This window comes from Phasianus colchicus, chromosome 29, assembly GCF_987193195.1.
Source record: "Phasianus colchicus chromosome 29, bPhaCol1.hap1.1, whole genome shotgun sequence".
Classification (NCBI taxonomy): domain Eukaryota; kingdom Metazoa; phylum Chordata; class Aves; order Galliformes; family Phasianidae; genus Phasianus; species Phasianus colchicus.
The window spans coordinates 1,197,014-1,210,889 of record NC_143464.1 but is presented as its reverse complement, the minus strand read 5'-3'; the positions used below and the strand labels follow the sequence as shown (position 1 = coordinate 1,210,889).

At 49.7% G+C, this 13,876-nt stretch overlaps 1 protein-coding gene across 1 annotated transcript; it reads left to right on the top strand.

Annotated features, from left to right (window-relative positions):
- Window positions 1-2,049: 2,049 nt before the first annotated feature.
- Window positions 2,050-11,311, top strand: LOC116241207 (uncharacterized). The gene is made up of 3 exons (XM_090126362.1): window positions 2,050-3,005; window positions 4,337-4,436; window positions 10,343-11,311. The coding sequence occupies exons 1-3, from the start codon at window positions 2,050-2,052 to the stop codon at window positions 11,309-11,311; spliced, it is 2,025 nt and encodes a 674-aa protein (XP_089982488.1).
- Window positions 11,312-13,876: the final 2,565 nt, after the last annotated feature.

The window sequence follows — 13,876 nt, the reverse complement described above, 5'->3', positions numbered from 1 at the left end:
GGAGCAGGAGCTCACATGCAGGCAACTCGTTGTGCACATCTGAACTGAACCAGAGAAATCCCAAACCCATTTCCACCATAGGGTTTCCATCCAGGGATGAAATGCCAGCACAGCCTCAGCTGGATCACTGCCCTGCCCAGGGCAAGTCTACCCCTCCCTGTCCTTGCCTGTGTGCTCTTTTTTGTACAGCAACACTTTCTGATAGGACTAACCGTATGTCTGGAATTAGTCACTGTCCACTGGACATTTGGTGGTTAATGCAGCATATTTCAGAGTACAATCATGACACTGTTGTCTTTCAGGAGCTGTTGGCCACGTAGACCCAGGGACATCGCATGAGAGATGATTGGGAGGATAGAAATGAAATCCTCTGCTGCTGAGCTGGGCTGGGCCCCTGGGACACAGGGAGCTCCTACAAGTGGGCAGTGCTGCAGAGACACAGCTCTGACTAAGAGCAGCTCCCGTGTACTCTGCCTCAGCACAAGGGGCGCATTCGGCAGGTGACATGAAGATGGAAGAGAAAGGAGAGAGGGATTACAGGATGTGTGGGGTGTGAATAGGCTGCGACCTCACTGCAGGAGCATTGCTTTCAGCCACTGACAAGGTAAGTCTCTCACTATAGGTAATGCAAACACTTTTCCAACAAGGATCACCAGATCTGGCACATCCCAGTGCAGATCAGGCTGCATACCCTCTGTGTTTCTTTATCATGGAATAAGAGCTGTTACAGCAGAGGGCTTCCCTGCTGCAGCATCAGTGCACAGCTCTGAGGGCACATCAAGAGAGAATCCTGAATGCATTTTACCTCTCTGCTTTCCTTTAACGTATATATTCTTTCAATAAAACCATGGGAGCTCTCTTAAGTTCCCTTTTTCACTTGAAAAAATAAACAAACAGGGTGGGTTCTGGACAGCAAATAGGAATGCAGAGATTTGGGCTGGTGTCTGCATGCTCAGTCTGGGAAATGACAGGAAAACAGCCCCCAGGATGAAAATCTGCAGACCGTAGAGATATGATCAGGGAATTACCCCCTTCAGTGCAGGGACCTTCCTCTGAGCAAGCTCCCACCTAGAAAAGTCTCTGCCCACATGACCATGGGGTCCGATGCGTGAACCACCTCCTGTGCAGGCAGAGCTCCAGCAGAGCAGAGCAGCATCTCCCCAGGCACGTGTCCATCACCCTCTGCAGTGCACAGGGGCTGGGAGCCACTGCCTGGGGCTGTGGGCAATGCAGTCTGTGAGGCTGGGAAGGAGCTGGCTTTCCCTTAATGAGATGCCATCAGTAGGACACATCTTGCTGAGGTGTCCGTCAGAGCCGTGAGCTGACCTTCAGGATGCAAATATTTCCCCTAGTCAGGCGATCAAAGTGCAGGGAAGAAGCAGAGAGATGCAATATGCAAATGCTGTGGGGTTGGTGAAATCAGTGTTAGGGGTCATTTGCAAATGTGTGGTGATGAGGCACTGCTGAAGTACATCGAGAAAGGGTGAATACACAGTGATGGGCAGAGGACTCCTGTTTTCTGAGCTGGGTCTGACTTCAGAACTTTATGGGAATGCAATCGTCTTGCATCTGCTAAGTAGTCAAGCTCAGAGCAATTGGAAAGAAACCCAGTCAGCTCCCCTTACCCTGCACTAAGCAGCAGTGAATCCCTTTGCCTCTTAGGTCTTACAGCTGTTCAGACTTCAGCAAACACTCCTTGGGCATGGTGAGCAGGATGAGAATTTGTAGGAAAAAGCGATCCCTAGAACTTCTATTTTTGACCTACATATTTTTGGCGTTAAGGTTCAGATGCAGACCAGCACTTTTGCATTAGTAGTGATTTTATCGGATACATACTGAAACAAAAATCTTCCCACACACGATCACCACGTTCCTATGTACAGGGACAAGTCTGCTTCATTGAGATAAAAAGTACAGAGTCCCTCATGGCAAACACAAACTCATGAAATGTAGATCACATCAGGGAGCTGAATGAACACAGCCCACATAGAAAGACTTGTCCTTGACTTTTTTCCTCCTTGAATAGGTCCTGGTGCCCAGAAGTACCAGATGCCCAACAGCAGCTCCATCAGTGAGTTCCTCCTGCTGGCACTGGCTGACACGCGGCAGCTGCAGCTCCTGCACTTCTGGCTCTTGCTGGGCATCTACCTGGCTGCCCTCCTGGGCAACGGCCTCATCAGCACAGCCGTAGCCTGCCACCACCGCCTGCACACCCCCATGTACTTCTTCCTCCTCAACCTCGCCCTCCTCGACCTGGGCTGCATCTCCACCACTCTCCCCAAAGCCATGGCCAATGCCCTCTGGGGCACCAGGCACATCTCCTACGCAGGATGTGCTGCACAGGTCTTTTTCTTTTTCTTTTTGTTTTCAGCAGAGTATTGCATTCTCACCATCATGTCCTATGACCGCTACGTTGCCATCTGCAAGCCCCTGCACTACGGGACCCTGATGGACAGCAGAGCTTGTGCCACCATGGCAGCAGCTGCCTGGGGCAGTGGTGTTCTCAATGCTCTGCTGCACACTGCCAATACATTTTCCCTGCCTCTCTGCCAAGGCAATGCTGTGGATCAGTTCTTCTGTGAAGTCCCCCAGATCCTCAAGCTCTCCTGCTCACACTCCTACCTCAGGGAAGTTGGACTTATTATGTGTAGTGTCCTTGTCTTATTTGGATGTTTTGTTTTCATTGTTGTGTCCTATGTGCAGATCTTCAGGGCCGTGCTGAGGATGCCCTCTGAGCAGGGACGGCTCAAAGCCTTCTCCACGTGCCTCCCTCATCTGGCCGTGGTCTCCCTCTTTGTCACCACTGGCTTTTTTGCCAATCTAAGGCCCCCCTCCCTTTCCTCCCCATCCCTGGATCTGACAGTGGCAGTTCTGTACTCAGTGGTGCCTCCAACACTGAACCCCCTCATCTACAGCATGAGGAACCAGGAGCTTAGGGATGCAGTGAGGAAAATGATGTCATGGTCACATTTCAGCAGGGATAAACTTCTCATCTGTCTCTACATGTGATTCTGTCTTCTCTACAATAACACTATTTGATGTTCGCTTCTGTTTATTTTATGTGTTTATTTTCATTAATAGATACATTTTCCTTTGCTCTTCAGATACATATGTGTCTGTATTTACTGTCAGTGGATTTCATGTTCCTAAACTCGTGTTTGGATTCCTTCCACTTCTATGAGGCATCACACTGCTCTTTGTCTCCTGGGGCCCATATGAAGGGAAGGTCTTAGGGGTCCCGGTGGATGAAAACTTTAACAGGAGCCAGCAGTGTGCACTTGCAGCCTGAGAGGCTAACTGTACCCTGGGCTGCATCAGCAGAGAGGTGGTCATCAGAGCAAGGGAGGGCATTGTCCTTTTTTACTCAGCCCTCAGAAGGCCGCATCTGGAGTATGACGTAGAGCTTTTGGAGCAGGTTCAGAGGAAAGCCACAAGGATGATCAGAGGGCTGGAAACCTCTCCTATGAAGAGAGGCTGAGGGAGCTGGTCTCGTTCTGACTGGAAAAGAAAAAGCTCCAAGGAGAACACATTGCAGCATTGCAATATCCAAAGAGAGCTTAGAAACAAGAGGGAATCGACATTTTACATGGACAGATAGTGATAGGAGAAGGGGGAACAGTTTTTAATTGAAAGAGTCAAGATTTACATTAGAAACATTCTATGCTTCTGTGATTCTATGACTTCTGTCACCTTGAGTGACATTTCACACCTTCATGGAATCAAAGGTGTAGGAAGAGATCATTGAGTCCAACCCTTCTGCTAGAGCAAGTACTCTACAATATGTTGCACAGACAGGTGTCCAGATGGGTGTGAATATCTCTATTGGAGGAGCCTTCACAATCTCTCCGGGCAGCCTTTTCCTCATGCCCAGTCTCCACCATCCAAGCTGCAGTTTTCCCCAGTTTTTCTCTTTCCTGCTGTTTCCCACCACCAGGGAATTGAAGAATCATTGAATCACAGAACAGTTTAGGTTGGAAGGGACAATAAAAATCATTTAGTTCCAATCCTCCTACCAGGGGCAGGGACAGTTTTCTCTTGCCCAATCTCCAAGCTGACTTAACTCCTCCAAGGATAGGACTGTCACAGCTTGTCTGGGCAACCTCTCAAGTTTGTTACCATTCTGCTGGGAAAGAATTTCTTCTGAAAATCCAATTTAAATCTACTCTGCTTTGATTTAAGCTGCTACCCCTTGTGCCATCACCTCATTCCTGATAAAAATTCCCTCCCTAACTTCCTTGTAGAGACTTGTGCTGTGAAAAACAGCCAGATAGTCTCCACAGAGACGTCTCTTCTCCAGGCTCAATGACCCCAACTCTCTGAGCCTCTCTTTGCACAGATCAGACACGTTCCAGCCCTCTGGTCATCCTTGCTACCCTCCTCCAAACTTGCTCCAGCAGATACATGCCCTGTTGTTTGTGGCCCTTGATCCAAATGCTGTACTCTGGCTGGAGTCTCCCAAGAGTGGAATAGAGGGGAAGAATCGCCTCCCTTGACCTCCTAGCTACACTCCATTGGGTGCAGCCCAGGATATGGTTGGTTTTCTGGCATGTAAGTGCACATTGCCAGTTGAGTTTTTCATCAGCTAACACCCAAAGTGTTTCCTCCTCAGGACTGCTCTAAGTGCATTCTCCACTCTGCTTGCATTTGTGCTTGGGACTGCCCTGGCCCGTCTGAATATCCTTGCACATGGCCTTGCTGATCTTCATCAGTTTTGTACAGACCCATCTCTGTAGCCTCTGGATGGCATCTCTTCTCTTTATTGGGTTGATCTCATGACAGAAAGTGGTGTCACCCACAAACTTGCTGAAGGTGCACTCAACAGCACTGTCCCAGTCAGCAACGAAGAGGTGAAATAGCACCAGTCCCACTTGCAGACCCCTGAGGTGTACCGCTGTACTGCTGTCTTCACACAGCCCTTGAGCTGTTGACCACAACTCTGGCCATGAGCATCCAGCCAACTCTTTATCCATCGGGTGGCCAATCCATCAGTTCACGCCTCTACCATCTAGAGAGAAGGGTGTCATACAAGGCAGTATCAAATGTCTTCCACCAGTCCAGGTAGACCGAAAGTGCCATCATTTCAGAATCTGCCCTCCAGGCAGGGCAGTGTACCAACACATCAGCCTTCTTTTGGCCTGCCAGGAGACCACACAGAGGAAATCTCACCATGATCTTTCAAGTCACATGCCTAATGCTGACCTTTCAGGTAGACATGCCCAAGTTCTGCACCCATCACGTGCTAATGTGCAGGGGACATGAAAACCTACACCCAAGGCCTCTTCCTGCACGCAGGCAATTCAGCTTCTCAGGCAGAAGGGACCTCTCAATCCACCTGCCAACCTGGTGCCTTCTGCTGGCTTACCAGAGACATGGGAATGACCATTAGCTGCATTCCTAAAGGTACAGACCTCAGCCCTGCATTAAAGGCTGTCCTATTGGCTACTACGGAATTAATGTCTTCCAAGACCCTTTGCCAGCCATGTTCCTGCTGCTGCTCTGTCACCTCCAGAGACAGAAATAACCTCTCAAACACCATTTCAGAAACATGCTTGCTACAAAATGATGCATTCTGTTTGCACAAGTGACCTCACTGCAACATACCTACTCATCGCCTTCCTTTGGGCTCAGGACCTGATCAGATCAAAGAAAGCTTTTCAAATTAAATATTTCAAATAACATTCAACCAATGGTTCAAGTCCTGCTTGACCAACCTGGTGGCTTTCTATGATGGTGTCACCACATCAGCGGACAAAGGAGGAGCCACTGATATCATCTATGTGCACTTGAGTGAGGCCTTTGTCAAGGTACTTCATAACACCCTTCTCTCCAAATTGGCAAGATAACGATTTGATGGGTGGACTGTTTGCTGGATGAAGAACTGACTGCAGGACTGAAACCAGAGGGTGGTGGTCAGTGGCTCAGTGTCTGGATGGAGATCAGTGACAAGTGATGTGCCTCATGGAACGGAATAGGGACCAATAGTCTTTAAGATCTTCTTCAGTGACATCAGCAGTGAGATTGAGCGCACTCACATCCAGTTTGCAGATGACACCAATCTGTGTGGTGTTTCAGTGGTTTTATGATTTTTGGTGTTGGTATTGCACATCGTCACATCATGAACTGCACTGAGAGTCTGTGAAGAGAAGAAATGTACTGCAGATCCCAGAAATCTTTGCTGTTCTGTTTCCATTTTCCAATCAGAAGGAAAGAGAAAACTGACTGGAAGTCATGAGACTTTCTCTGTTTTCTCCCTGGCAGGTCAGAGTAAGAACCTCAGTTTTCAGAAACCCATTTATTTGATTTCTTAGCTTCAATCCCAATTAACTTGTATTTCTACTATTACAATTAGTAAATTAATTCTCCTCCACAGGCTGTTGCTGCTGGGTTTTTTTTTTGGTTTGTTTGTTTGTCTGTTTGTTTGTTTGTTTGTTTTCCCCCTTTGTTCCCTCTCCCCATTCTCCTCCCCCTTTTTTGGACCAGTGGACCTGTGGGCTTGCCGTCCCACTGTCATGGACACAGACAGATCTAGAGATAACCATGACAGGGTCTGAGCATTATCCCAGCCTCTTCCCCTGTGCTGAAACACACCCCCTCCATCAACAAGCTCTTCTGTTGCAGCTGCTTTTGTCACTTCAGCTCCACGTGTGGGGGGCCCTGAAGGACAGCACCAAGACTGTCACCTGCCCCACTGCCATGCCTCAGTTGCTGTTCTTCTCAAGGACAGTCTTCTAAGAGTCCCTAGAAGGTTCTCAATTCCTTAGTGAAGGAAAAATGAAAGGAACCTGACGTTTCCTCAGACTGCGGACTTATCTGAGCACCCTGGAACACACCGAGCCACTGTTCCACTGACTATCATGGTTCCTGGTAGGAAGCTGTAGATTCTTCTGGACACGTACCATTTTCAGAGCTCTCATAGAGATGCTCTCCAATAGCTTGATGTCCTTCTTAAATTGTGGCACCCAAACTGCACCCAGTGTTTGAGGTGAGGCTGTACCAGCACAGAGCAGAGCAGGACAATTCCTTCCGTCACCCAACGGTCAGCAGTGCTGGCCCTGATGCACCCCAGAGGACAGTTCAATCCTCTGGCTGTCAGGGCAAACTGCTGGTTCATGCTCAACTTGACATCAACCAGAACCCCCAGATCCCTTTCCCACAGCTGCTCCTCAGACCTCTGTCCACAGTCCATACACACAGTCAGGGTTGCCCTGTCTGAGATGCAGAATCAAACACTTGCTCTTGTTAAAATCAATGCAGTTGGTGATTGCTCAGCTCTTAATTCCCCTCTTCAAGGCCTCTCCAAAACCTTTGGGCAAACTTCAGGCAGTGCAATGTGGATATCCTGTTTTAATAAGCAGATGCTAAGTTAGCACCGATCTACACTGAGATACATATTTATACAGATGGAAATATAAACAAGTCAGAATCACTTCTCAGTGGAACTCGGATGAATAAAATCATTTATCACAGAGAACAATAAAAGCAAGTGACTCTAAAGACTGCAAGAATGAGAGCCCAGAGCAAACTAATAAGGTGTCATCAGTGAAAGAATGTAGATGTGACATATAGCTTTGTAACACCTTGAACTCCAGAGGATGCCACAAATTCTATGAGAAAGAGTATCAAAAGCTCCACTGAAAGCAGCTGGCTTCCCTTGGTCAACCAGATGGGTGAGCACTTCACAAAAGGACGTTAAGTTAAACAGGACCTTCCCCTCACTAGCAAGCATTGCCTGTGACCAATGACAGAATTCTTCTTAATTCATCCTCTCCAGGTGTTTTTCAATAACTCCCAGCATTATTTTCTCCATCACTTTAACACACTGAGAGACAGTGAGACAGACAGGTCCATAATTGCTGGGGTCTTCTTTCTTACTTTTCTTTAAAACTGGAACAATGTTTGCCAGCTTCCTGTCAACTGGGAACTGGCATAACCCCAGACTTCTTCTGATGCCATTCAAGTGAGAGCCCAGAGCAAACTAATAAGGTGTCATGAGTGAAAGACTGAAGATGTGTCATAGCTTTGTAATGCCTTCAACTCCAAACTATGCCACAGATGGAGCAGAGAGAAAGATCTGGCCCTTGTGTTCTGAGCTCATCCATTTGGGCAGCAGAATAACACGACATGCTTCATGGGGACAGGTGCAAAAGGCACAGTGGGTGCCCCAAGCACAGGGCTGTGGTGGCATTTAGGATGGCCAAGAATACCTCCCTTCTGGCCCTCAGCTGATGCTCAGGAAGGAGCTGTCTGTCTCACAGATTTTCCACCACAGTTTACAAGCACGAGCACACAGCTAGGATCACCCCAGGCACCTTGGTCATCCCTGAGTGTGTGTGTGTGAGCAGTGCAGTCCCTGTTGAATAAAGAGCAAGGATTCAGATGAGGGGCTCACACGCAGACACCTCACTGTGCACATCTGAACTCAGCTAAGGGGATTCTAGGTCCCATGATCCTGTGAGGAACAGAATCCCATTTCAGCTCCAGGGTTTGCATCTGAAGATGAAATGCCTAAACTTAGTGTTAGGGTGAGATGGCCTGATAGAAACAGGACAAGGGGAAATAGCTTTAAATTTAAAAGGGGACCGAGGTTAGATGTTAAGAAGACATTTTTTTACACACGGGCACTGGAAAATGTTGCCAAAAGAAGCTGTGGATGACCCATCTTTGGAGGCATTCAAGGTCAGAATGGATGAGATTCTGGGCAGCCTGAATGTGTGTGTTTGGCATCTCTGGCCAAGGCTAGGGACCAGAACTGGGTGATCTTCAAAGTCCCCTCCAGCCAAAACTTTTCTATGGTTCTGTAATGTTACGACTGCATTTACAAGTCATGAATGGAGCATTTCCAGATTTGCCATTTGTTTCTCTCATGATAAAATTTCTTCTTGTAGGAACAACTGTGCTTTCGGAATCCAGTGGATGATTTGATTAATTGAGCTGACTTTGAAGTACATTCTGTAGCTATGACCGTACTGCGTTGCAGGAGCTCTCAGTTCAGGAGGGCCATGGATACCTCCAGGGAGAGAAGGAAATCACATTCTCTGCTGCTGAGCTGGGTTGGGCTCCTGGGACACAGGGAGCTTATAGTAGTGGGCAGCACAGCAGAGAGACAGCTGTGCCCAGGAGCAGCTCCTGTGCAGCACACAGCAGTGCTGGGAGCATGATCTGCAGGTGACTGGGACAGAAGGAAAGAGCTTACAGGCTGTGAGATACGTTTGCAGGCTGAGAGATCAGTGAAGGAGCATTGCTCACAACCCTTGACAAGGTAATTTCTCATTGCAGGCAATGTTGTGGCTTTTTCTGCGGGGATCACTATGCTGGTGACATCCCATTGCAGATCAGGCTGCAAACTCTGTTTCTTTATCATGGAAAAAGACCTGCTCCAGCTGAGGGCTTCTGTGCTGCAGCATCAGAGCACAGCCCTGAGGGCTGCGTGTCCCAGGACGGCTGCAGGCTGTGCAGCCGGGGCTGCAGCCGGGTGCCCAGGGCTGTCCTGCAGAGCAGGTCCCTGCTGTGCCCCAGGGGCTGTGTGCCGGGCCAGGGACTCTGCCGCCTGCCAGGCTCAGCACTCAGCACTCAGCACTCAGCACTCAGCACTCAGCACTCAGCACTCAGCCTGCCCGGGGAGCTGCCCACGGCGCTGTGGGGAGATGTGTGGGGGGAAGGAGCCCCCCGGCAGGGCAGGGCAGGGCAGGGGCCCTCTGCTGCCACAGCTGCTGCCTGGGCAGGGGGATCACAGCTACACTGCACTGTAGGCTGTTTCCAAAGGCACTTTGCAAGAGGAGTGAGAAGGCAGGGATTTTCCATTTTCTGTACATAGGAAAGGGGAAGTGTTTTAGACAGAAATCTGAAAGGAGCTGTGGAATATGAAAACTGGGAATCCTGAATTGTACATTTCTCATTCTGCTGTTTTATGAATCATGTCCTCAAGTGCTTTCAGTTTCTCCTCTCCCAAAGGACAGCACCACCTGAAATTATCGTAATTCTCTGCAGACGAGAACAATGCACTTTGTCTGCAAACAGGCAGCTTTCTCTAAGAGAACTTTGAATGCAGAGAACTTGAGATGGGCACTCTGTGTGCAGACAGGTAAAGACATGAGACATGGAAATGGCTTGTAAAATATCCAGGCAGCTGAGATATGATCAGAGAATGACAGGAAATAAGAGCCCCATAAGCTTCTACTTATTAAGGTACTGTTTAGCTCATTAAAATAAACTCCCGTAATGGAGTTAAATGAACATTATCCATAGACATAGAAAAACTTCTGTATAGCAGTGGGAAGAGTGTTTGTGCGAATGGTCTTGACTTCTGTCATTATTTTCTGCACTCTGCACAGGACTCCATGCCCAGGAACTGCAGATGCCCAACAGCAGCTCCATCAGCGAGTTCCTCCTGCTGGCGTTGGCAGACACGCGGCAGCTGCAGCTCCTGCACTTCTGGCTCTTGCTGGGCATCTACCTGGCTGCCCTCCTGGGCAACGGCCTCATCAGCACAGCCGTAGCCTGCCACCACCGCCTGCACACCCCCATGTACTTCTTCCTCCTCAACCTCGCCCTCCTCGACCTGGGCTGCATCTCCACCACTCTCCCCAAAGCCATGGCCAATGCCCTCTGCGACACCAGGCACATCTCTTACACAGGATGTGCTGCACAGGTCTTTTTCTTTTTCTTTTTCTTTTCAGCTGAGTATTGCATTCTCACCATCATGTCCTATGACCGCTACGTTGCCATCTGCAAGCCCCTGCACTACGGGACCTTGATGGACAGCAGAGCTTGTGCCACCATGGCAGCAGCTGCCTGGGGCACTGCGGTTCTCAATGCTTTGCTGCACACTGCCAATACATTTTCCCTGCCTCTCTGCCAAGGCTATGCTGTGGATCAGTTCTTCTGTGAAATTCCCCAGATCCTCAAGCTCTCCTGCTCAGATGCCTACCTCAGGGAAGTTGGGCTTATTGTTGTTAGTATTCTTGCCTTATTTGGGTGCTTTGTATTCATTGTTGTGTCCTATGTGCAGATCTTCAGGGCTGTGCTGAGGATGCCCTCTGAGCAGGGACGGCACAAAGCCTTCTCCACGTGCCTCCCTCACCTGGCCGTGGTCTGCCTGTTTCTCAGCACTGGCATGGTTGCCTATTTGAAGCCACCCTCCATTTCCTTCCCATCCCTGGACCTGGTGGTGTCATTTCTGTACTCGGTGCTGCCTCCAATACTGAACCCCCTCATCTACAGCATGAGGAACCAGGAGCTCAAAGATGCTCTTCGGAAACTGATGACCAAATGTGTTTCGAAAGCAGTGAACTGCCCACCTTTTTCTATCTAAGAGTTGTAATACAGATTTTAACGGAATCAAACTGTCTTACTTGGTTTATGTATTAGTTTTCTAAGTGTAATTTATTGATTGTTTTATTCCATGTTTTATTTATTGTAATGTTTTTCACTTAAATGTCATTATCCACATCAATTACTACTCAGTTTGTACCTATGCAGTGTTGCCCAGTCACACAGTACATTATAAAACAGGATCTCCGTGAAGCTTATCCAAACAACGGGAATGCAATGACTTTGTCTGTCTTACTTCCTGTGGGACATTTATGGAGCTGCCAGGGTCAGCTGTTCTCAGCACCCCATAATCCAGCACGAAGCATACAGCTGTTAATCAAACTGTGCGGTGACTGCAGCCTGCAATAGCTGACGGGCCATCCCTTGGCGCCTGGCTGGGGTCTGTGCTTTCAGGCTGACATCTGTCAGTGCCTCTGACAGGCCAGCAGCAGCACCTGGTTTGCACGTTGGTTGTCAGATCCCCTCTTCCTCAGTCTCTGTGAGACCTTGTGTATGAAAATGTCTTGGATATGGGTTCTCATCTCAGAGGCTTAAACTTTTCCCTGAAGTCTCCCTTCAGTCTTCTTTCCATTTGCCACACAGAGGTGGGCACTGCCTCCACGATGACCGAGGGTAGCTGAAGCACACATGAGAGCCCAGGAAAGGTTCCCCAGGACTCTCAGGAGACATTCTGGAGCATGAATTTGTAGGTAGGAAGTGCAACTGTGGGGTAGCACAGAGCTGCTGGGCAGGTGGTGCAGGTCCTCCTGCAGAGCTCTGTGTCCTTCTTCTTCCTGAGTCAGGTGCCACTTCCATCTCAGGAATGGAACAGCCAACAGAGGTGAGACAGAAACTTTTCAAGAAAAGGCTCAGGGTTGCATGAGAGACAGAATTCAGTGGTGTGGTGGTGGTGTGTTGAGCTGAAACTCAGCCCCATAGCCCCTTAGCCGTGCAGCTCCTGTGGCTTGGTGACAGTGCTGCTGTGTGGCTGCAAACACAAGCAAGGACACGCAGTAGGCACTTCTGTCACACAGACTGATTCCACCACAGCAAGTCCATTGTTAATGGAGATCTCCTCATGGCAGTGCCTGAAGGATCCGGGCTTCTTTAAAAGTTGCTGCCAAGAACATTCCCAAGGAATGGACTGCACAGATTCCCACTCTCCCACTCACGCTAAAACCAAGCTTTAATTGGTAGCATTAAAATATTGTATTTAACTCTAGCCTTCCCTGCAGCCCAAAACAAAACACCTATCCGTAATGCTTACCTGTACCCAGTGTTCTGAAAAATTCAGCAGAACACCATGCCCTCTCACTAAACTTGTGCTTAATCTCTGCCCCAAAATGGTGAGTTCTAACCCCTAATCCCTATCCTGAACACCCAACACCCACAGACCCTGCTCTTGTGCTCTGCCCTCCTCACCTTCAACTCCTCCCCTAACCCTAAACTTTGGGTACTTGGCTCTTCAGGGAAGAGCAGGAATGGTGGAGTCTTAGAGTCACCATCCCTGGATGTGTTTGAAAACAGTTTGGATGTGGTGCTCAGGGACGTGATTTAGCTGAGGGATGTTAGAGTTAGGGTAGGATGGTTAGGTTGGACTCGATGATCTTGAAGGTCTTTTCCAGCCTGAGTGATTCTGTGATGCTATGGAAGGGGCCCCCTTCCCCGCTCACCCTTCAAACTGTCACCGCCCAGCAGCTCTGCAGCCAGCAGTGCACTCCCAGCCACCTCCACAGCCACGTGCCTCCTGCGGGCCCACGAGGCTCTGAGGCAGAGCTGCTGCACCCCTGTGCACGCACACACACGTGTATCCACACACCTGCACACACCCTTTGTGCAAACGCACGCGCATGTGCAAGGACACCTGTAATGAAGGCACTGGGGCACAGCTGCAGCCCCATCCCGAGATGCGGGTTGCTGCGGGATTCCTCGTTTGCACGCTGCGGGGTTAACCCGGAGCCGCAGTCTGAGGGACACTCCTCATGTGCTCTGCAGATGGAAGATGTGCCAGGAGCCAAGGCAAGACTTTCACAGACAGCGCAGGGGTGGCGTTCCTGGGCCGGGCGGGGACATGCAGAGCAGCGCCCACTGCCCTGGGATCTGCAGCACTGCACAAGGGCTCAGGGCGCAGCACTGCGGCACAGCTCCCCGAGGACGCCGGGTTCAGCACCAGAGCCCTGGGTGGGCTATGGGGGGCCTGGGACGGTGATGGGGGTCCTGTCAGGGACTGTGGGGGGCTGTGAGATCCCTGGGGGGCCCTGGAATGGGTCAGGGGGGTCCGAGGGAGGAAATACAGGGTTGAAAGGGAGCCCAGTGGGGGACATGGGGTGCTGCTGGGGACTGTGGGGCTCTGTGAGGTACCAGGCAGAATTTGGAGGAGGTGTACTGGGTCTGAGAAAGTCCTTGAGGAGATCTGGGGCTTTGTGGGGTGCTATGGGGGATATAGGGACATGGGCTGGATATGAAAACACAGCCTGCAGGGGCAGAATGCTGCTCTCAAGTAGGCAGGATGTTGGCTGCAGGTAGGACACAGGGGTATGGAGTTGTATGGGGACACGGGAGGAAC